We start from the raw sequence: 24,864 nt of genomic DNA, 5'->3' as shown, positions 1-24,864 counted from the left end.
TTTACAGAATGCTTTTCAAATACTTGGCAATTAAAAAAACTAATACATGCCTATTATAAAAAAACAGACCTTTTTCTTTACATAATATATTTATGTAAAATATTTATACTTACATAAATGCTTGGTATATTTTGAACGGATGCTTTTGTTTAACAGAAATAGGATTGTACTATATATTCCTTTCTCTCTTCTCTTTTTTTTTTTTTTAATTCATATGTTGTGGGTATCTTTCCATGTCATCCATACAGATATGTGTTTTTAAAGGACTGTTTAATAGTCCTTAGTATGACACTTTTTCTTAAGATTTTATTTATTTGTTTAGAGAGAGTATGTAAGTGGTGGGAGAGGGAGAGAGAAGGTTCAATCTCACTACCTGAGCCAAAATCAAGAGTCAGATGCTTAACTGACTAAGCCGCCCAGGTTCCCCATGACTGTTCTATAATAGGTTGACACTGTCCTTTTGGTTGTTTCTGAGCTCTTGATATTGCAAACAGTGCTGTACTGAATATCCTGTATCTATCTAATGCATATATGCAAGTATTTCTGTGTCTTAGGTGCTTGGAACATAATGCTTTTTAGAGATAGCTTAAACAGCAATAGTTTTTTGAATTATTTAACTTTGTGGGCTTTTTTTTTTAACCTAAGTTTGTATTTTTTTTAGTCAGGATTGAAATGAAGTATTTTGTCCTAAAATTACCTCTGTAGTATGAGAAACATTACAAATTCCTTTTTTTTTTTAAAGATTTTATTTATTTATTTGACAGAGAGAGATCATAAGTAGTCAGAGAGGCAGGCAGAGAGAGAGAGGAGGAAGCAGGCTCCCTGCCAAGCAGAGAGACCAATGCAGGACTCGATCCCAGGACCCCGAGATCATGACCCGAGCGGAAGGCAGCGGCCTAACCCACTGAGCCACCCAGGCGCCATCCTTTTTTTTTTTTTTTTTTTTAAGATTTTAAAAAATTTACTTACTTGACAGAGAAAGAGAGCACACGTAGGCAGAGCAACAAGCATAGGGAGTGGAAGAAGCAGGCTCCCTGCTGAGCAGGGAGCCCGATGCTGGGCTCAATCCCAGGACCCTGAGATTATGACCTGAGCCAAAGCCATATGCTTAACTGACTGAGCCACCCAGGCACCCCTGCAAATTCTTTTGTTATAAACATAAATTGTCAGAAATTTCTAATGTTAAATAAACCTATGCTTTTCTGGTTTAGCCATGCTCTCTGGCTCTTTGCTGTGATGAAATTAAGTATTTTAAACCATTCTGTATATTTAATTATTTAAAAAAATACTCCCTCTTGTTTTACTTTTTAAGAATTTCCTTCCATTCTTTAAGGTTCTGTTGGTGCAACTAACATGAATGAACATAGTTCCCGTTCCCATGCCATCTTTACAATTACTATAGAATGCAGTGAAAAAGGCATTGATGGTAACATGCACGTCAGAATGGGGAAGCTCCATCTTGTAGATCTTGCTGTGAGTAACAGGACACTACTGAAGGAATAACCCTTGTGATTTTTTGCATTTTAAAAGCGAATAAAAATTCACTTATAAAAATTGAAAATGTGTGATTTACATGGAATTTTTAAGTTGTTTATTTGTGTATGTGTTTTTAACTTATTATCTATTACGGAATACTTCCAACATCTACAAAAGTACTAAGAATAGTATGGTCTCTTATGTACCTGTGACCCAACTTCAGTCTGTTTGTGCCAGGCCCATTTCATCTCTACCATCAGCCACTTTTCCCCTTCCTATATTATTTTGAAGCAAATTCCAGATACTATAGCAGATTTTTTAGTGTCACATTTTGTTTTAAACTTTCGGAGGAATATTCTGTATATTTCATTTTAGCTTTATTTCTGTCTTTATTTATTGCTAGGGTTCAGAAAGACAAGCAAAAACTGGAGCTACTGGACAGCGCCTAAAGGAAGCCACAAAAATCAATCTTTCGCTTTCCACCCTTGGTAATGTAATTTCTGCTTTGGTTGATGGAAAAAGCACTCATGTTCCTTATCGCAACTCTAAACTGACTCGTCTTCTTCAGGATTCCTTGGGAGGAAATTCAAAAACCATGATGGTAAGACTTAATTGTAGAATAGTTATCATTGAGGAAAATTTCATATTCCTGGTTATGCTAATAATTGATATGCATAACATTTTAAAAACTATTGATTATTTCACTTATGATTTGTGGTTATTCTTTTTCAAGTACACTGTGTTAATCCATATAATGGTGTTTGGAAATCCATGTCATTGATGTTTTCTTGTTCAAGAAGGTCAGAGGAAAACTATGTTTCAAAAATTCTTTTTGATACAGTCATAGTGGTCATATTAATTTTAACTGCCTCAAGTGTAAAATGTTTTGTATTCCTAATTCAACAGTGTGCAAATATTGGGCCAGCAGATTACAATTATGATGAAACTATCAGTACATTACGGTATGCTAACCGTGCTAAGAATATTAAAAATAAAGCTAGAATTAATGAAGACCCAAAGGATGCTTTGCTTCGCCAGTTTCAGAAAGAAATAGAGGAACTGAAAAAAAAGCTTGAAGAAGGTAACTTTTTCTCAAAATATTAATGTGAGTGTTGGCTAAAAATGTTGCTTAACCACTAAGTGCTCTAATTTAAAAAACTTACTGAAATTCTTCGAGCATCTAACTTTGATACTTAAAGCAATATTTTTGTAAAAACTTGATATACACTTCAGCATTTTTGTATTAAGTTTGGGAATGATTATGTATTATTTGTGTATGTAATTTTTAAAAATTCGTTTAATTTAAACCTCCATCTCAATCGTATCAGTTCCCATATCCTTTTTGAGATTTCATTTGACCACTTACTAAATAATGAATTTTTTTGTGTTTGTATAAGAGCAAGTTTTACCATATATGTATTTAGGTGAAAATGACCCAGAGTTCTTTGTGAAAGATTTCAGTCACTATTATTCAAAGTAAAGAAACCTATCAGAGTCATGGGTAAACAGAATTTACCATAAGGAAAAATTCATTGAATTTTTTTTGAAAAGCATATCTGAAAATACGTTTGTTTTCATTCTTGAATTTGAACATGAGATTATGTTTGAGGAATCCTTTTCTAACAAGATGTTAGAAGGTTAGAAAGTTTGCAGACCTTGTTCATGAGGACGAGAAATTTACAGATATCATTAAGTACTTGGTGACTCTACACTTTCATGCTAAGAACTGATTGGCATAGGGCTCCTTTTCATTGCAGGTAAACAAATGGCTTTAGAAAAGGTTTTTTGTTTGTTTGTTTGTTTGTTTTTACAGTTTATGGGGAAACGGGATAAAACAGATGTGAACTGCAGAGATGCCACCGTCACAGATGTTTGGAAAGGGTACTTACTCAATAAACTTGAGTAAGATTAGTGAGGAAAAGCAGTAATTGGGCTGCCGCTTAGATAATGACATTTGGTATTTTAAATGTGACCACTAGGTGGTATTTATAGTCAGTATGTTTTAAAGATTTAAAATTTCTTCGATTTGTTAATGTTCAATTCATACCTTTATTTTGCTGCCTTTATTTGTTTACATTTTTTCAATGTGACAAAATAAACATAATGTAAAATTTACCATTTTAACTATTGTTGTTCTGTGGCATTAAGTATGTTAACATTGGGGGCACCTGGGTGGCTCAGTGGGTTAAGCCTCTGCCTTCGACTCAGGTCATGATCCCAGGGTCCTGGGATCGAGCCCCACATCGGGCTTTCTGCTCTGCAGGGAGCCTGCTTCCTCCTCTCTCTCTGCCTGCCTCTCTGCGTACTTGTGATCTCTGTCAGATAAATAAAGAAAAAAATCTTTTTTTTTTTTTTTTTAAGATTTTATTTATTTTATTTGACAGAGAGATCACAAGTAGGCAGAGAGTCAGGCAGAGACAGAGGGGGAAGCAGGCTCCCTGCTGAGCAGAGAGCCTGATGTGGGGCTCGATCCCAGGACACTGAGATCATGACCCGAGCCAAAGGCAGCGGCTTAATCCACTGAGCCACCCAGGCGCCCCAAAGAAAAAAATCTTAAAAAAAAAAAAAAAAAAAGTATGTTAACATTGTTTGGAACTATTACCATTATCCATCCCTAAAAGTTTTTAATCATCCCCAAATGAAATTCTGTACCCATTAAACATCCAATTCTCCATCCCTCTCTCTGCCTCACTTCTGGTAACCACTGTTCTGTTTCTGAATTTGACTATTTTAGATAACTCATGAGTAGAATCATATAATATGTGTGCTTTTGTGTCTCGCTTATTTTACCTAGCATAATGTCTTCAAGGTTCATCCGTATCGTAGCATGTGTCAGGATTTCCTTCCTTTTTAAGGTTGAGTAATATCCCATTGTTTGTATATACCACATTTTGTTTATCTGTGCATCTTTTGGTGGACATGTGTGTTGTTTCTGCCTTTTTACTACTTTAAATAATCTGGCTATGAATGTGGGTGTACAGATATGTGTTGCAGTATGCAGCAAATTTTATGCATAAAATTTTAAAATTTTATTTTAAAAGATGTAAAATTTTATGCAGTAAAATTTTCAAAAATTATTCTTTTGTTTTTGCCTGATTTTTACTGTTTATATGATCAACTGTATTTACCATATTATAACACTCCATTAACCGGATTATAAAAACAAATGTCATAAGCATCAGTGAAATCAAATATCTTAAGAATAAAGTCAGCATTATGACATGATCAGTCAATTCCAATTCTGGGTGTATACTGAAAGGAATTGAAAGCAAGAACTCATTTTTGAAAATTTTTATTGACTTCTAGAAAACTTGAAGGTATACTGAATTCCTATGTACTCATCACCCTGCTTCCCCTTATGTTGACATCTTATATGACTGGTACATCTTACAGTTATTGGAACCAGGAATTTTATATTGATTCAGACTTGCTAGCTAACCTATCAGTCTTACTCAGATGTTGAGTTTGCCCTCTAGTGCCCTTTCTCTCCAGTCCAGGATGCAGTCTAGCATCACATACTGCATTTAGTTGTCTCCTCCAGTTTTCAGTTCCTCATGTTTCTCTTTCTTTCATGGTCATGACACTGTAAAAATGACATATTTGTAGAATGTCCCTCAATTTGGGTGGTCTATTCTTCTCTTATAATTATTCTGCAAGATTTCTTCACTCTAAATTCTGTAATTTTACATTTTCCTGTGAACTCAAGGTGTGTCTTGTGGGGAGATACTTTTGAAACTACTAAAAGGTACTGTTTCTGATCATACTTTTTCCTCACCAGTTTGAGGATCCATTAAGGGTTCTTGCCAGCAACAGTAATTCTGTTGCTTCTTGATGACTTTGTCTTCTCAGCATTCCTTCTCATGTTTAATGTTTAGAATTCTGGTATAAGGGGGAGTAGTCCCTCCTTCCCTATTTGTTTATTTAGATATGTCAGTATTATTTTAGTCTGTGCATTATAACACAATAATATTATTTGTTTTATTGCTCAGTTTGTTTGAGCTTTTGCCATAGAAGCTTCTGAATTCAGGGTAGTTGCTATACCTTTCAGCATGCTTCCATCAGTTTTTAAATTTTTTTTAAAAGATTTTATTTATTTATTAGAGAGAGAGAGAACACAAGCAGGGGGAGTGGGATACAGAGAAGCAGCTGCCCCGCTGAGCAGGCAGCCCAATGCGGGACTCGATCCCAGAACCCCGGGACCATGACCTGAGCTAAAGGCAGATGCTTAATGACTGAGCCACCCAGGCGCTCCTGATTTTTGGTTTTGAGTGCTGCTTTATTTCTGGCACCACAGATGTTTTGGGCTCATTTTATATGTTCCCTACCCTGGTATTAAACCACCTATTTCTCCCTAGCTCCTTTTAGTGGAGAATGGTATTTAGAAACCAAGACTTTGGCATTAAGTGCACTCATTGCTACCAGGGTGCCACTGTTACGAGGACTGAAGAAAATATTTTTAATGAATTCTTTCTTCTAATATCCTTCTCTTCCTATCTGTTATTTACTGGTTCAGATATTATCGTTTGTGATTAGTGTATATTTATTTTTTCCCAAATACCTGTTTTTTTAGACATTTCATACATGGACAGTGTTGTTGTTGTTGTTGTTGTTGTTTTAAGATTTTATTTATTTGACAGATAGGTCATAAGTAGGCAGAGAGGCAGGCAGAGAGAGGTGGGGAGGCAGGCTCCCTGCTGAGCGGAGAGACCAATTCGGGCTCGATCCCAGGACCCCGGGATCATGACCTGAACTGAAGGCAGAGGCTTTAACCCACTGAGCCACCCAGGCACCCTAAGAATATTTTAAAAATAAAATAAAATCTGACATAGAAAACTGAGGAGAAAATACTTCCCCAAAGTGATCACTTCTTTAAAAAACTGAAATAATAAACTTGAAATTTTTATATATACGCAGAACTTTTTTTAAACTAATAATTTGAAATTTAAGTAGATCAGAATTTTTTTTTTTGAAGATTTATTTGAGGGAGTGAGAGAGGGAGCACAAGCGGTGGGGGGTGCGTGGAGAGCGTGAGTGGGGACAGGGGAGCACGAGCAGGCGGGTGCAGTGACTCTCAGGGCTCCATCCCAGGACTCCAGGATCATGACCTGAGCTGAAGGCAGATGCTTAACCGACCAAGCCACCCAGGCGCCCCTTAAGTTGATCAGAATTTAACTTCTCTTTAGGAACTTTAAAGTAAAGCCTCTGTGTACATTATATCTTTTCTTGAAGTTAGCATGTGATGTACTGTTTAGGAATATTAAAGTAAGCTTTGTTTAGGGCAACAAACTTAATGAGGAAGGTTGATGTAGAATATAATCTGGTATAGAATATAAATTGTTCTGTAAAATTTCTGTTCAAGGGGAAGAAATATCAGGCTCTGATATCAGTGGGTCGGAGGAGGAGGAGGATGAAGAAGGCGAGGTTGGAGAGGATGGAGAAAAAAGGAAAAAAAGAAGGGGTAAGTTCCTTTTAGTGTTCTAGAAATGAACTGGGATTGCTGCAGTAAATATGGTTTAACCTTCATCTGAGTGCATGCCTTTTGCCATTTTTAGTTATGGTAGCAATTCACACAGTGGAAATATGGCACACACTTGATTAACTTTGCCTTATTTTTTTCTCCAATGCTGATCTCCTACTTAACAGTTGAATCATAATGCCATAAGTTCTGTCTTTTACAGTTTAGAATTGTAAAAATCTGTGATAATGGTTATACCATGTAAAGATTTCATTCAGGATTTTAATTTTATGGGGGGACTTTGATTTGTGTTGGGAACCTAAAATTTTTTTTAGGAAATCAAGATAATGTGGAGTTTTTCCTCAAGCATGATTAGGCTTTAGAAGTCACTGAATTTTTAAATGATGAAGTTATATGAGAATTCTATTTTTTTAATTTAATACTTTGCTTTATAAAATGTACTTTCATTCTTACTCTTTTATGGGGCATTTGTTGCCAAGTGTGAAGTTTGTATTTATTGCGATAAAGATACACATAACAGGCAAGAGGGAGACCTATTATATAATAATGGCCCACTTTTCAAACATTTTTGCTCTTAATGTTTGTTTGTTTCAGAACTCTCTTCCATTAATGTGGATCATTAATGTGTGGATCATTGTTTTCAAGCTGGTGCATATTTTGCTTGTCTTATTAAAATAATGATCTTGCTGAAAATAAACCAAAGGTCTGTCATTTCAGAAGACAGGAAGAGCATGATTTAGAGCAAGAGCTGGCCAGCTGTGGTCTACTGGCCAAATCTGGCCCACCACCTGTTTTTATAAATTTATTAAACATCCATGCTTATTTGTTTGCATATGGTGTTCAGCTGCTTTCAGATGAGACTGTATGGCCCACAAAGCTTAAAGCACTTATTATCTGTCCCTTAACAGAAAATGCTTGCTGTCCACCTATTTAGATAAATGGCTTTGTGTTCATCCCTATTTTTTCACAGACTATTCATAGCTAAAGCAGATCATAGATTTGTTTAAAATAAAATTTAAAATAGGAAAAAAATGCCATTGCTTAATATGTTAAAGTATTTATTAATAGGATAACTACCTTCTAGACTTAGAGATTTGAAGATTTTTAGTGAGCCTTTCACAGTTCTGCCATGAAACCTGAAACATACATAATTATATCCAGTTGTTTGATGTTTTGGTGGAGGGTGAAATTGGAGATGAACCCAGCTGTCAAGATGATGAAGGGCAGTTCATCATTCCTATAGTTTTAATGGTGCATAACTTTAAATTCTAAAACTCACTTCCTGTAACTTACCGGGTAAATAGTTTAAGTAGACTTAAATGTCACCAAATGCCTTATTTTTGATTCATGTCATTTCAGCCCTCTGAATTATTATGTTGTAACTGGGTAGTGGGATTTGCCCACAGTAGATGCTTAAAGGAGTCCGGTTTGCCCCGTCTAGTTTTGTAACTAGAGAATATTGGGTAGTCTACCAAGACTGGTATTAAGGGAAAGTACATTTTGATTCTTTAATGGAAAGCTTGATTGTTCTTTAAAATTCTCTCTCTGGCACTGAATTTTCCTCTGTGTGTGTGTTCATTTTCTTGTTTCCTCTTTCTTTGGTTCCTGTCGGGCTCACTTCTTTGTCTTCCAGGCAGTAGCAGCAGCAGTAGTTCAGACTCCACATGTTCTGTCATAGAGAAACCTCGGGATAAGTCCTTGCCTAGTGAGTGGTAGCTCTTAAATTCTCTCACAGAGCTTTGGCTTTTCCATAACCCATGGGCTTCATTGGAGAAATGCTGCACTGCTCCCTGTCATTACTTCAAGAATACATGTTGGACTTCTCAGTAGGACAAAGCATGTGATGATTTCCCCCCTCTTCATCGCTTCCAGTTAACTGTAATTGTTAAAACGTGTGCTTAAGCTTATGTTTGAGATAATGGAAGAGAGATTCATGCTTTTGCAATTGAGATAATGTAAAGAGAGTGAGTAAGCTGTATAAAAGAATAATTCTTATGGTTCCTTTTTATGTTTCAGGATAAACTTCCAATCCTAGTCAGTATAAGGGACATGCAGTAACGAATCCTGAATTTCTAAAAGTATAAATTACATTTGGCAATACACCAGTGCCCATTATAACATGTCTTAAGTTAAAGATTTGATGCTGTGGTATCCCATTCTTAGGGGTAGCTTAAGATTGAAAGCTCCCAAATGAAGAAAAACATAAAGTTTGAAGCAAGTAAAGATATATTGGATAATAATTTTATTTCAGATGGCCACTTTTCTCTCTTTCTCAACTGCCTGATTGATTTTAAGGAACTCTACTCTGTGATTAGAGAATTCAGATCCACAAGAAGTTGTTTATGCAGGATCTGTCTAGACATATTTCAGTCACAAAGTTTCTTTCTTAAACCTTAAATCAGTTGAAAAGTATTGCTAATTTTTAGTTATAATTTTAGGAGAAAAGGGAAGTGACTTTTTTTTTCTACTAGATTGCAGCTTACTGCCTTTTAAAGCATTATCTGTGTACTTAATTTTCTAAAACTAATAACAAGCACATTTGGTTATTCTTAATGCATTTAGCTATCTAAAGGAAGAATTGCAAGAATATTAGGAATCGTTTTCTTTCTTGACAACTCTTATATTTTACCAAAACAATTAATTGTATAGGACAATTTATAAAATACAAGAAATTTCCTTAGAAACCATATAGAGTTATTATTTTGTACTATAAACTGTCAGATATGAGAAAATACCTGAGTGGCATTATAATTTAAGTTTCTGTTTTAAAATTTACCTTAATCTTTAAAGTAGTAGTTATGTGAAAATATGTTATGAAATGAGTTCAGTTCATGCAGTTTTAGTCACTGTGTACCTAGCTCATAACATTGACTTCTGTTGTGATGTGGGCGTGTTGGTGAAGTGGAAAAATAGTGTTCCTAGCATGTGGTTGCTGTGTGAACGTGTATGTACCTTCCCTTTTAAAAATACGAATGGCTATTTTTTTTAAGGTGTTCTTTGCTTGAATCATCAGTTGATCATTTACCTCTATGGAATCATAATTACCCTTAACAATCTACTAATAGATTGAATGCAAGTTCGTTATTATACAGGTGTACTTCACTTTATGCAGTTAATTTTTTTCTGAAAAAATAGCTTATAAATCAAATTGGAAAATCAAATCTTTTGGGAGAACTTGCTGTTCTTAATGTTTCTTTATTGTCCTTTTGTTAATCAAATTATCACTGCAAACTGCTATAATCCAATTATCTCTTTAGTTGATTAAGGTTTTTGTGTGGATTTTCTTAAAGGGGAGGCACACCTGTATGGGATCTTTATATTAGAACATTGAATTGGGAAATTCTATAAATTGACAGTGCAAATTTTGCTACTTTTAACTTAATAATTTTTAAAATTGGCTTAATTTCCTGTTTTGTCCTTTTAGATTACTTCCCAGATCTTAGCAGGTTCCCAATTCCATGTGTACCATTAGTATAACCACTTGGTGCTGAACTATTATATTTGCAGGAGTCTGGGAGTCATTGTGAGCTCTTGAGATTGATTTAAATTGTAATCTTAGTCTCAATCTTATTTGCTTAAATTACATCTCTGATTGTGTTGAATTTGCTTTTCTTTTTAACATAAAGCTGCTCTTTTTCAGTTTTGATAATGATTTGATTTATTTCTATATTTATACTATGAATAAATGCTGTTAAACATTTTTCTTTGTTTTACAAAGGAAATAATGTTTTTTTTTTTCCTCTTCATCTCTGTGCATATGCTTCCTGTCTACGATTTGTTTACTACTCTTACTGAAAGATCAAGCAGGTTGGTGTGATTGATTTGCACTCCACATGATACAAATTATTTAAACTATAAAGAACTTTGTTATTTAATTGCACTACATTTTTTAAATTTAATTTTTTTCAAGGTAAGTATCTGTCTTTTGTATTTAAAAATATCTTCCAACAGTAGCTTTTTTTAAAAAACCTTTTCTCCTAAATTAAATTTAAAAAAATTCATTTCAGTTTTTGTTTAGGAAGATACTAGGAACATTCTTTTTTTTTTTTTTTTTAAGATTTTATTTATTTATTTCAGACATCGTGAGTATAACATCACCTTTTTTTTTTTTTTTTTTTTAGATTTATTTACCTGAGAAAGAGAGAAAGAGAGGGGAGGGGGAAGCAGGCTTCCCGCTGAGCAGAGAGCCCGATGTGGGGCTTGATCCCAGGACCCTGGGACTATGACCTGAGCTGAGGGCAGAGGCTTTAACCTACTGAGCCACCCAGGTGCCCCTAGGAACATTCTTTTTTCCAAATGATCTTTTTAGACAAACAGTTCAGAAGTATTTGAGTGACAGTGACAACTACACTGGATTCTGTAGACTTAACTGACAAAATAGACAAATATAACACCAGAAGCAGATGACATGATCTTTTTTCCTAAATTTTTAAAGACCCATTAAGCCAAATTTTGGTAATACAAATATAAATGATTTTCACTTTCAAGCATTTTTTTTTTTTTTAAGCAAGGAATCAAATGCGTGGTTACTTATGCCCATGAGTGCTCATGTAATGAAAATAAAATTCACTTAAGTCTTCCTGAAATTCTTCCCTTTAATCTTATCTTGCCAAAGTTCATTTTGACAGTTTTGGTTGGAACACATGGTGAAGGCAACTAAAAGTATTACTACTCCTGTTTGGCTTAATTAAATACTATATAACATCACCATTTTTTTTTTTTTTTAGATTTATTTACCTGAAATTTTGTGTTGAATTGTGTCATGCATTATTAAAAGAAGGGTTTTTGGGTGGTTTGTTTAAGATTTTTAGAAAATCTTTAAGAGAAAACCAAAACAATCTGAAAGTGACTTTTAGTGATGTCATGATTTTAAGTGCCTGGTTAGGAAAGTTGGAATATATTCACATTTAGCCTAATTTATTATTTGGAGAGAAATACAATGATTTATCTGAATAATACTGACTAGAAATTCTGTTACTTAAAATATTAGACTTTTGAAACTGAACCTAGCTATAAATGCATGGTATTCTTTATGAGAATTTTGTAGAAGCACAGTAAGATTTTTGCTGCTAAAGCATCAGTGGGAAAATACTACCTGAATGGTTTTGAATAACTATTGCAGTTCAGGCCTGGTAGTAATTCATCAAAAGGTTGTGCTTTTGTATTTCTACATGTAATATATATATATTTTTACTGCCTCTTAATGGGGTTGGAGACTGCAGGTTGTTAACTGCTAACCAAACAATTGGAACTCTACAAGCCTAAAAATTAATGTGCATATATTTATCAGATCATTTCGACTCTATTGTTAGTGTGTGTATCCGTGTCTTCGTATAGAGGTTTTTTTTGTCTTAACATACTTGCCATTAAAAAATATTTGTAATTCTGAGGTGGAAAGTAAGTTATGATTTTTAAATGCACACACTTTATTCATTTATTTATTTATTTTTAAAGATTTTATTTTTACCTAGTTTCTGTACCCAACATGGGGTTCGAACTCACGATCCGAGGATAAAGAGTCTCATGTTCTGCCAACTTATCAGCCAGGCACTGTCTGCATGCATTTAACTTTATACTTGAATTTACACTTTTCCCACTCAGATTTCTTAGAAATAGTACTACTGATCAGAAATCCTTTCTAGGAGTTCATGGGAAAAGGAATTAGATTACTTAAAAATAAAATTTTTTAACAGCATAACTCAGGACATTCAATACAGGTGACTGTGCCAAAGAAGCCAACACATTCAGTCTACATTCTGACTTTTGGAATGCAATGAATCACACCACACCAAAGCATGAATTTGGATCAGTGCTCTTATTTACTCTTTTATTGAACTGACTTGTTTTGTGGCTTAAGTTTGCTTTAGACCTTTATTTCTATAGAAATGAAGGGATATATTTTAAAACCTTGGGTTTGTTTTTTTAATATAATTGTATCCTAAAGATTTAAAGTCTATGAATAATTCTTCATCTCATGGTTCCTGAAAGTATATATTCAGATATATACCTGCACCCGCATTATCTTTCAGTTTTCTTTCCTTGTTAGCAGTAGGGGCTAGCTTTTGGGTGGAGACATTAACGATTTATAGACTCCTCAGGTTTATATTCTTCTGTGGTCCTTTGGGAAGGAAGTTAAGAATGACAGAAAGCTTTCAGGAGAGCCTCATACCAATTCTATGAAAAGTTTGATTGTTTTTCTAAGGAAAGTATGTTTCAAAGAAATTATATTACCAGAAATGAATTATATTTGACTCAGTTTCATAACCAGTTTAATAACCTATTTTTTAATTTTCTCTTTTTGGTTTTTCATTTTAATTTCATGATTTTCTAATTCATTCAGTTAGCTTTTACTGAACATCTGTTGTGTGTATATGAAACACTCTGCTAGGCACTATAGTCAAAATAATCAATTGGAAGCCATATTTCCAGCTTTATTATTTGGTAGTATTTTTACTTTTATTTGATATTTAGCATATTTAAAATGGTTTAGGTTCAGGATCCCGAGTTTGACAATAGTAACAAGCTGTTTTAGTTGCTCATTTAAGATAGATGATATAGATCATGGTAGCTCAGCAACTGTAAAATGCCTGGTTAATTATAACATAGCCATTATATAATTAGTATAGAACTTCATCCTTTAAGGTATACTATGAGATGAAATACTTCCAAATAATTTTATTAGACATACATTTTAGGAAAACTCTGAAGATATATATTAGGAACTTGTTGCTATAAATTTGGCCTTGACACGCTTGTCTGTGCAATTTATGTCTATATGTGACTTCGGTTTGTTCATTTGTTTTAATAAATTTTGGGGGGGCATTTTGGGAAGCCACTTGATTTTGTACCTACCTAGTTATCATAAAAAAATAACTAATCTTACTGCTTTTTTGAACATATATCTTTTTTGGGGACCCATAGATCTTTGGCTTTTTAAATTTGGCCCTTTATTAACCTTTCTCTTTCTTTTCCTTTACTTACCTGTTTTGCTTCTCTTTCACATACTTTTGTTCTTAGTTATCATTGCACAGTTATACAACATTTTGTTTAGCAAAGTTATTCTAGGAACATAATAGAAATCAAATATTTATTTGATTTCCTTAAAATGTTGATATTTTGTATTATTGAGGAATGTATCTTATAAATTGAAGATAATTTATAGAATTCTAAAAAACTGGCTTTAAAGTGATTGTTGGAATTAAATGACTCATATAGGTAAAAAGAAAGTGTCCCCAGATAAGATGGTTGAAATGCAGGCAAAAATTGATGAGGAGAGAAAAGCACTTGAAACAAAGCTTGATATGGAAGAAGAAGAAAGAAACAAGGCTAGAGCTGAATTAGAGAAACGGGAGAAAGATCTTCTTAAGGCCCAGTGAGTATTACTTAATTGAGTTGGATTCGTGATTTAAATTTCCAATATTTTGCATAGGATATATGAGAGAGAATTGAATACTAATTAAAAGCTTGATTTTTGTCTCCAGAATAGCTTTTTTGGATAGAGGGTTTTGTTTTATGTGTTCTATTTCCAAAAATTACATCTGTTTTTATTATTTCATCTCTATGTAAGAAGAAAATTACCAGTGAATTTGGATGTTATAGATTAAATCATAAGTTAATTTATACTACCCTGTGATATAATCTGATAGAGTTGTTACATAATTATATCTCAGTTTTGAAATTTTGCATCCAAATACCTATAAAGTTTTGGGAAATGATATTGGTAGAATAGTGAATAATTGATGGTGGTTCTCATTTTTAATCAACAGACAAGAACATCAGTCTTTACTAGAGAAATTATCTGCACTGGAGAAGAAGGTAATTGTGGGTGGTGTTGATTTGTTGGCAAAAGCTGAGGAACAAGAGAAACTTCTTGAAGAATCGAATATGGAACTGGAAGAACGGAGGAAAAGAGCAGAGCAACTTCGCAGAGAACTTGAGGAAAAAGAGGTAATGTGACTTTCTGGTTTTGGTTGACACTTTTCCTTAAGTATTTAACTCCTCTAGTGAAAAGCTTTATATCCATCGTCTTTAATTAAGTATAGTGGACACACAGTGTTAGACTAGTTTCAGATGTACAACTTCAGATGTAGAGTGATTAAACTTCTCTATATGTTATTCTGTGCTCACCACAAGTGTAATTGTCATCTGATACCATATAATCCTATTACAGTATTATGGACTGTATTCCCTATGCCGTACCTTTCATTCCCACAACTTATTCTGTACCTCCCACTCCCCTTCACCCATTTTCCTTTCTCCCCCCAGACCCAGGCATCAGTTTGTTTTCTATAGTGCTGGGTCTGTTTCTGCTTTTTGTTTATCTCTTTGTTCATTTGTTTGGTTTTTTAGATTGTACATATAAATGAAATCATATAGTATTTGTCTTGTATCTATAATCTTAGTAAAATTTTAAAGCAGATCTGTGAATTGTTTTGAAAAAATATTAGTTGCCCAAGATTTTTATCATTTGTTATAGAATTTTTTTTTAAGATCTTATTTATTTGACAGAGATCAGAAGTAGGCAGAGTAGAGGCAGAGAGAAAGGAAGGGAAGCAGGCTCCCTGCTGAGCAGAGAGCCCAATGCGGGGCTCAATCCCAGGACCCTGAGATCACGACCTGAGCCGAAGGCCTCTGCCTTCATCCGCTGAGCCACCCAGGCGCCCCTCATTTGTTAAATAATTAAATTTTCAATTTAATGAAGAAAATTCTGATGTCTGTTTTTTTTGTTGTAGCAAGAACGCTTGGATATTGAAGAAAAGTATACCAGCTTGCAAGAGGAAGCACAGGGAAAAACCAAGAAATTAAAGAAAGTTTGGACTATGCTGATGGCTGCCAAATCAGAGGTTGGTTTCCTAGAAATTACCTATAAATGTAGCTCGGAATTTAAAAAAAAATTTTTTTCTTTGAGTAAGTATGATTAAAAATCTTTAAGAGATCTTAACGTATGCTTACAATCTTAAAGAAAAAACATTTTTATAGCTAAAATTTTAGCTATTAAACTATAGTATGTATTTCCAACCTTAAAAACACGGGAATAGACAGTAATGGGTAGTGTCATTCTGTCTATTGTTTGTGAAGGAACTGAGTAAGCTCTTACAGGGTTTCTTAGGCCAGTGCCTATATCAGTTGGAACTATCTTATATTTAAAATCTTGTTTGCCCTTAATATTTCATTGGTTTTCTGGTAGATGGCTGATCTCCAACAGGAGCATCAGAGGGAAATTGAAGGCTTACTGGAGAATATTCGACAACTTAGCCGGGAGCTCCGACTTCAGATGCTTATCATTGATAACTTCATACCTCAAGATTATCAGGTAAGAGGGAAGTTCTCTGTTTTAGATATTACATCACTGACTGGGGTGGAGAAATAAGGAATGTAAATTCTAATTTAATTGATGGTAAGTATTTACATTTTAGTTGTTGACAGTAAAATTTTTCTTGAACTAATGCTATCACATTTCTGCTATTAACTTAATACATAATTCTCTGAGTATATAAGTAAGAATTTCTCAGCCCTTTGGAAGAACCTAGATTTATGTAATTGCATTCAGAATCAAGGTATAGGTCCTATTTTTACATTCAATATAATTAATCCTATAAATAGAATAAACAAAACTCCTTTGCTAATTTTTCTCCCTGCTTATGGATATCAAGTGTGTGTGTGTGCGTCTATGTGGTTATGGTGTGGTGTATATGATAAAATAAACATGGTATAAAATTTACCTCCCCTACCCCCCCAGCCCAGCCCCCTAAAATTTGCCTTTTTAAACTATTTTTAAGAATATGGTTCAGGGGTGCCTGGGTGGCTCAGTCAGTTAAGCGTCTGACTCTTGATTTCAGCTCAGGTCATGATCTCAGAGTTGTGAGATTGAGCCCTGTGTCTGGCTCTTTGCTCAGCAGGGAGTGTGCTTGATATTCTTTTTCTCCCTCTGCCCTTCCCTCCTCTGTTTTTCTCTATCTCCCTCTCTCTCTCCAAAATAAATAAATCTTGAAAGAGGAAAAAAAAAAAGAATACAGTTCAGTGACATTAAGTATATTCACAGTGTTTTGCAGTCACTACCATCCATCTCCAGATGGATGCTGATTCTTTTTTTTTTTTTTTTTTAAGATTTTATTTATTTATTTGACAGACAGAGATCACAGGTAGGCAGAGAGGCAGGCAGAGAGAGAGGAGGAAGCAGGCTCCCTGCGGAGCAGAGAGCCCGATGTGGGGCTCGATCCCAGGACCCCTGGGATCATGACCTGAGCCGAAGGCAGAGGCTTTAACCCACTGAGCCACCCAGGCACCCCCGGATGCTGATTCTTAATTCTAGTATAACTTTAAAATCTCAGCCTTTCCTTCTCAGCCTTTCTTTTTCTTTACTCAAAATTTCCATTTTTCTAGTACATTTTAGTAAACCTTAATATACTGGTTTTTCAAAAAACTGAGACTCTCTTATATAGCTTAAAGATTTTTTTCTGAAAATAAGCCTTAATATTTTTTTCCTCTGGATGCACAGAATTAATTATTGGTTAATGGTGTGTTCTCCTTATTGGTCTTTGAGTGACCTGGTTTTATTTAGTTGGTTAGTTTTTGTCTGTATGTTTGTTTTGGTTATTTTGTAGTGAACTTGTCATGAGTAACAAAAGCAAATACCATGACAGTGTCCTACTTCTAACCAAATGATTTCCCTCTTCTCTCTTCCATCCCTTTGCCTCTTCCAACTCAAGGTAACCATCATCCTGAATCCCATGTTCTCCATGTTCTTTCCTTGCTTTTTGTGTAAGAACATAGTTTACTAGCATTTACATGTATTCTTTCAAAGTCTGTATTTTTATTTTTTTTTTTTTTATTTTTTTTTTTTTTTAAAGATTTTATTTATTTGACAGACAGAGATCACAAGTAGGCAGAGAGGCAGGCAGAGAGAGAGAGAGAGGAGGAAGCGGACTCCCCGCTGAGCAGAGAGCCCGATGCGGGACTCGATCCCAGGACCCTGAGATCATGACCTGAGCCGAAGGCAGCGGCTTAACCCACTGAGCCACCCAGGCGCCCAAGTCTGTATTTTTAAATGTATAAAAAAAGTTATAATGCCGTATATAATGTTTTGAGGCATCTTTTTTTACTTAGGATTTTAGTTTTGTGAATATTTTCCAGTATTTTAAATGTTATTAAACATTAAAAGTAGACCATCTTTGACTCTTAAAAGGAAATGATTGAAAACTACGTCCACTGGAATGAAGACATAGGAGAATGGCAGCTAGTGAGTATTACCTTCATTCTTTCCTGAAATCCTTATGGACTGTTTCCTATAGACTGGATCTATGCTGGGCTATAGGGGGAGAGAGATGGTTCCGAGAATGAATCAGATGAGACTCCACAGGAGTGCATAAGATGTTTTCCTAATTAACTATATTATAACACACAAACTTTTCAGGGGAAATGGTATAGTTTGGGGCTTCATAGGACTGTATGACCTGTAAATCCCTTTCTTTTCCAGCCTTCAAGTTTTGAGCACGTTTTATGACCGTAACATTAGTATATCTCAAAATAATTTGCCTTATTTATAGTATAACTGCTAATTAAGACATTTTTCCTTCCTCCCCTTTTTCTTCTTTTTTGAGAAATGTGTTGCCTACACAGGAAATAACATGAGAAAGCAGACTCCAGCTCCTGATAAAAAAGAGAAAGATGTAAGAATGCTTTTTTTTTTTTTTAAATATAACTATAGTTCCTTTATTAGGAATGTGGGTCACTAAATTGTGTTATCAATATGATATAAATTAATCAGCTCTGCTGAAAAATAGGCAGATCTCCTGGGAAGAGAAGCCCCAGAGGGGTGATAGAGGACGTTTCTGCTCCCCTCAGTCACGAGGGCAGGCTTATGCTTTGTATGACACAAGGGGCATGGCAGCTTCTTCAGAGCACTCTTCACCACCTCTCCAGGCTGTGGGGGAAATAGAGACCAGAATGGGTCTGTACTTCTCCAAGCTAGTCCTTGACTTGCATCAGTAAGAGCAGCAGCTGCAGGGAAAACAGCAGCAGTTTCCTACAAAGGAGTTTATAGTGTGTCAGGGTTTCTTCTTTACCACCCCTTGGTGAATACATTTGAGACAAATGGCATTAGAAGAAGATATCCTTGGACATTTCTTTGGTCTTTTGTTCTGCAGATTTTTTCTAGGAGTTTGTTCAGTATTTTACATCTTCCTGCCACGCCTGGTTTAAATCAGTCCTATAAGAGTGTTTTGTGTTTGTTCCTTTACTTAGCCCTTTGAAGTGGACCTTTCCCATGTGTATCTTGCCTACACAGAGGAGAGCCTCCGGCAGTCCTTGATGAAATTAGAGAGGCCACGGACTTCGAAGGGGAAAGCAAGGCCAAAGACAGGGCGAAGGTAAGGATGGCCTTTCAGCACTAGGAAATGGAGGCAGCGGGATATTCAAAGTAGCACATTTAGAGGAAATTTAGGTACGGACTTCAAAGGGGAAAGCAAGGCCAAAGACAGGGCGAAGGTAAGGATGGTCTTTCAGCACTAGGAAATTGAGGCAGCAGGATATTTAAAGTAGCACATTTAGAGGAGATTTAGTTAATGTAATATTTTAGCTCTATTTGCTACATTTTAGATGTATTTAAATAAATATTAGAGTCCTTATGTAGTTATGATTTGAGTAAGTAAAAACTAAAGAATTAAGTCTTCCAACTCCTTTAGCCCTCCTCAGTAATAGTTTATTTTTAATTTTCTTTGTTATAACCAAATGTATTAGATAATAGAAGTCATCTATTATCTTAATCCCTTAATTCTTTTTTTTTTTTTTTTTTTTTTTTTTTTTTTTTTTTTTTTTTTTTTTTTTTTTAAAGATTTTTTATTTATTTATTTGACAGAGAGAGATTACAAGTAGGCAGAGAGGCAGGCAGAGAGAGAGAGGAGAAAGCAGGCTCCCCGCTGAGCAGAGAGCCCGATGCGGGACTCGATCCCAGGACCCTGGGATCACGACCCGAGCCGAAGGCAGCGGCTTAACCCACTGAGCCACCCAGGCGCCCCTTAATCCCTTAATTCTTAATAGTAATTCTTCCAGTGAGATGCTGATTGATTTGCCTGGTCGACTCCCAAGGTCTTGTACTTGCTGTCTTGTTTTTCTATCAGAAACATTGCCCCAAGAACCTTGACCTTCTCAGTCATCAGTTAAAGAAAATTTGTCTGCCCATCTTTCCCTGTCCTTTGAGTGCTGATTTTGACTGTTGAGTAGTCTCTATGTATCATAACAAGCCCAGGGAAATCAGGGCTGGAGCTTATTTCTTCTCTCCCTTCCCTATATCAGGTACTATTATGCTTATTTAAACTGATTGTAATACTTGGGTCTCCTGGAATGATAGGAAACAATAAGCTTATTTATCCCCCTGCCTTTGAGTATAGAAACTTCCGAGTTACATGTAAGATGAAGTTGTATAGTTTTAATACTTTTGTGTTACATCATATCATAGGTATAACCTAACATTTATAAATTTGGTATAGTTGAACTCCGGAGGAATCAGCATTTTAAAAGTGTACAAGGTTTTACCTTTTTTAGCATTTAGGTGCCAGTTGTTAAAAACTTTTCATATGTCAGTGGAAGCCAGGTGTGTAATATTTAGTGAATGAAGAAATCAGAGAAATAGAAATTCTATTAGGTATTTTTTTCCCTCCATTTTTTAATAGAGATATTTTTCTATTAATTCTGTGGTTAACAAGAAAAATTACAGTGCAAGGGTGATGATAAGCGGTAAGGCAGTTGGCCTTGGCGTAAGAGAGAAATAGGCAGTGGCTGGGACTGGGGCAAAGTGGAGAGTGGTCTGTCTGAAGTAAGTGGCTGCTACCCTGTTCCTAGTTAGTTTGGGGAATAAAGGGCCTGTTGTTTCTGGATCTTCTTGTTTCAAAGGAGGAGCCAGAAATCCAGATTATTTACATGACATTTCATAGTTTTTAGTCACTCTTTTTTTTTAACCACAAGGACCTAAAACAAACAATTTGATAAGCATTCAGAATGCTCACTTAAAAATATTTATTTTGTGGTTTAACATTAAAAAATTCACCTACATTAGATGAGCCACATTTATTCTCTGCATACCAGAATTAGCCTTCTGTATTACAAAAACAATAGATGGCCCTAAACATAGGTAAATATACATAATATAAGGCTTATTGGTATTGCGTTACTTTACCTGATAATGTTCAATGGGATATTCTCATTAGAAAAGCACAGTTCAGTGTGCCAAGCAAAATTCCAGTGAACACAGAACATTCATGTGCACATCATCTGTAAGGTGTTACTTCAGATGATTTCTGTCTCTTTTCTTCACTGAATGAATCTGGACCTTCAGCATGCCCCAGAACAGATAATCGAGGGATTCGGGTCTGACAAGCATGCAGCCCACTTGGCTTGGCCTGTCTAGTCCAATTTTAGAAGTTTTCATCCATTCAATCCCTTACATTCTGGTTGAGAGTATGGAGTGCCGTGCTCCTGCTCCTATTTTAGGCTACTTCCCCTGGCCTAAAAAGGTGGGCTTTAATTGATCTCTTAACATAGTCAGACATGGCAAACTTTGGCCTGTTTTTAGACCTTATGGCCACCCTGTATTATCTGCTACCTAATGTAAAGTGCTTGCATTCGGTCTTCTAGGAAGGCATTCATGTTTTCTTTTTCTCTCCTCCAAACAGAAAGCGTTCTGCAAAGCCTGAAACTGTAATTGACTCTTTACTTCAGTAAATGTTACAGACTTAAAGTCACAATAAAAATTAGTGATAGTCTTATGCCTGGACAAAATCTTTACTTAAAACCCTGAAGACTATTCTGTAATTTCAAATAACGGAAGCTGTAAGTCATGGAGTAAGACTGGAACTAATGAATTGCCTAATAAATCTTAGTATACATATTATTGTCATATTAAAATTGTACAACAGGTAATTCTTCAAATTGTCATATTGTACTCCAGTTTATACTGTGCCGGGAAGTTGGGGGAGGAGCTCATACTACAGAGAGTTGCAGTTTAAATATATACATAAATCTGCTAGTGATTTATTCAACTGCTGTAATAATTAGGTAACTAGATAGTTAAAATAGAAGAAAAACGTAAGCCCTGTTTTGCATACAGAAAGTAGCAGATCTCATTGTCCTGTGTCGTGCTGTCATATATGAATGTGTGGGCTGCACATCTAAGACATTATTTGATCCTAATACCTGCCTGGCCTGTTCAAAAATGTTCTAATTTTTATACTAATATTCATTTTGTTTTAAGTATAAGATAACTCCTCTTACTGATCTTTAGAAAATTTTATAATTCAACAGTCACTCTTTAGAAGTATACATGTTTAAAATACAAAAGCTGGAAATATGTTTCTTCTGGACCTCTTAACTTTTTTGCCTCTTCATATCAAATGCACCTTTTTTGTTCTGGTTTTATGTTTTCTTGAAGCATTGAATTTGTATGTAGATAGGAGTCAGAATTGCAGAAAATTAAGCTAATATTGGTCACTGATCTTTGCCCATATGTGTATATTTTCTAAAACTGAATTTGAATTGTGACTAATGGATGCTTGCTTTCTTGTGTCTGAGTTTTAAATTGTGTTGGAAATTGCTTTGTATCTCCCAACTGAGAAAGGTTTCCATTTTTCACAAAATGCAACCAAAGCAGAAAATATATATGTCCTTTAATTCTTTGGCTTTAAAACACTTTGTTTTGTTTTTATTCATATTTTATAAAAAGGAAATATTTTTCCCTGAATTTCTTTTATTGACAATTCCCAGTTAGAGTATATTCGTCTAAAAATAAGAAATTTTTTTATTTTATAGTAAATAAGTTGTAATAGAATTGTTCTCATATTAGCTGCTTACAAAATGTTAAATTTTTTGTAAGTTTAGCTACTCCTAAACCACTTAATATTATATCTTTTATGGGTTTTAAAATTATGTAATCAGCCCTGAAGTCCATTGGTTGCAAGTTTGAGACTTGAAGTAAGTATTTACTAAGTGAACAGTATTTTAGTAATTTTGGTTAAATTTTGGTTTGTAGTCACAAAGCTGTGTACAGAGGGCGGGTAAGCAAAGGTGGCATACTTGTGAGGTGGTCCCTAAATTTAAAGTGCATCCCAAAGGTGGTGTACTAAATGTCCTACGTATAGTGAATATTTTCTAGGTAGTAAGAATTGCATTTAACTGGCAGCATTTTCTTTGTAATGTGTAAGATAGTTAGAAGTTTATGACTTCCTTGGGGCATTGTTTAAGTACTGTGAAAACTAGAGGTAAATTTGTGTCTTATAAAACTTTGTGTGCACAGAATATCTTGGCAATTGTAGATGCACATTGAACTATTAGTAGTTGCTCTAAAGAAATCTTAATTTTACCAGTAGAAAAAACAGATGCCAGCTTCTTTTTAAAAGTCCTTATTTCTAGCCTTTAACCATCCAGTTAATAGGAAAGGAATGACTTTATTTTTATTTGAGTTGAGTTGACATCGTGTTAAATTAGTTTCAGGTGGGCAAAATAGTGATTCACCTGCTCTGTTATGCTGTGCTCACCACAAGCGTAGCTCCCATCTGTCACCACACAGCGCTCTTAAAATATCATTGACTGTATTTCCTTTGCTGTGGGATAGGGGTAACTTTTGCTTTAAGCTTATTTAAAACATAGGACATTCAAGCCAGTATGTTAGAGTTATTTTTCTGTACCACTTCTGCTGCAGTAACAAAAAGAAACCTGTAAAAAGTCAAAACCTCGAGGAATTTACAAAACAGGCCGCTTTAGTTTTTTTTTTTTTTAAACATTTACAGTAGAACTGATTATACCTGATGTATTTTACATATTTATTTTATGAAATACCAAAACAAGATATTCAAGTCAGGCTTGAATATCCATATGAAAACATGGGATACTGACTTTAGTGATAGTCGTTTAGCTTTAATCATAGCAATTCTGTGGTTTCTTCATGTGTACTGTGTCTCTGTCCATAAAATGAAATATTTTGTAACTTCAGTGTTAATTTAACGAAAGGATATGAAGATAAAGAAACCTCATTATTTGAAATAAATAGGCAAATTTTAAGTGAGTGCACATATAAATAGGTTGTTGAGTGCATATTTTCTCTTTAATTTAAAGAAGTAAGTTTATTTATTAAAAGGAGCCTTGGTAGAATGTGAACTGTGATATGTTCTTTAATAAACCTTGTTTTAAAACCTCAATTATATATACTAATAATTAGAATATCAAAATATAGTAGTACCCCCCATTCTTATTTAGATTCTTCTAAAATAAAAGCTTAATCAAGGTATGGGGGTGGGGCCTGCATCTTGTGTTTATCTGGCAAGTAGAGTCCATTTGCCAAGGTAGGTCTTCTTTTTTCTGGAAAAAGGGGACCTTTTTTGCAGCAAGAAATTTAAGATTACCTTGGGGGAGGGAGGCAGTGCTACTTTATCTGTAACATGTTTTTAAAAGTTACGATTATGGATTTGGGGTTGTTGTTGTTTTCAGTCTTTTTAAAAATATCTTTCCCCTTAGCTCTTATATTAAGGGAAATCCCTCTCTTTCCTACAGAGCTGTGAATTAAGGAATGGGTAGAGTTTACATTTAAGCACGCCAGTGTCTGCCCAGTTTCTTAATGTATACATTTGTTTTTCTTTTTAGTGATTCTTTGTTCTTAATTGCTACTAGAAAACATAGATCTTCCTAGTGCCTTTCAACTTATACTATAGTTTGATTAATTTAAATCATTAATAACTTCAGTAGGATTAATATAATACTGTATACTGGCCAAACTTGTAAATCCTATAATAAGTTTGTTGCATTAATTTCAAAAGCCACACTTTCATTGTATTTTATGTATAAATTGTATTTGTTCAAGTTGTATATATTGATATTGTATGTATACATGCAGCATGGTTAAGTTAGAAATAAAAATCTTTACCTAA

At 34.7% G+C, this 24,864-nt stretch overlaps 1 protein-coding gene across 6 annotated transcripts in view; it reads left to right on the top strand.

Annotated features, from left to right (window-relative positions):
• Positions 1-24,864, top strand: part of KIF3A (kinesin family member 3A) — a 59,481-nt gene extending 34,617 nt beyond the window's left edge. For 4 of the 6 annotated variants that reach the window (XM_059174544.1, XM_059174541.1, XM_059174545.1 and 1 more), the window contains 12 exons: positions 1,334-1,473; positions 1,880-2,077; positions 2,383-2,557; positions 6,836-6,934; positions 14,168-14,324; positions 14,719-14,899; positions 15,685-15,795; positions 16,140-16,265; positions 18,138-18,191; positions 18,553-18,621; positions 19,196-19,320; positions 21,622-24,864. In XM_059174544.1, coding sequence (XP_059030527.1) covers positions 1,334-1,473; positions 1,880-2,077; positions 2,383-2,557; positions 6,836-6,934; positions 14,168-14,324; positions 14,719-14,899; positions 15,685-15,795; positions 16,140-16,265; positions 18,138-18,191; positions 18,553-18,621; positions 19,196-19,320; positions 21,622-21,670 — 1,484 coding nt within the window. In that variant the 3' untranslated portion in view covers positions 21,671-24,864. The other 2 variants (XM_059174547.1, XM_059174542.1) reach the window with 2 other exon arrangements.

The sequence above is a fragment of the Mustela lutreola genome, chromosome 5, assembly GCF_030435805.1.
Source record: "Mustela lutreola isolate mMusLut2 chromosome 5, mMusLut2.pri, whole genome shotgun sequence".
In the NCBI taxonomy this organism is placed as follows: Eukaryota; Metazoa; Chordata; class Mammalia; order Carnivora; family Mustelidae; genus Mustela; species Mustela lutreola.
Note: the sequence above shows the minus strand (reverse complement) of the source record. Positions and strands in the feature narration are given on the sequence as shown.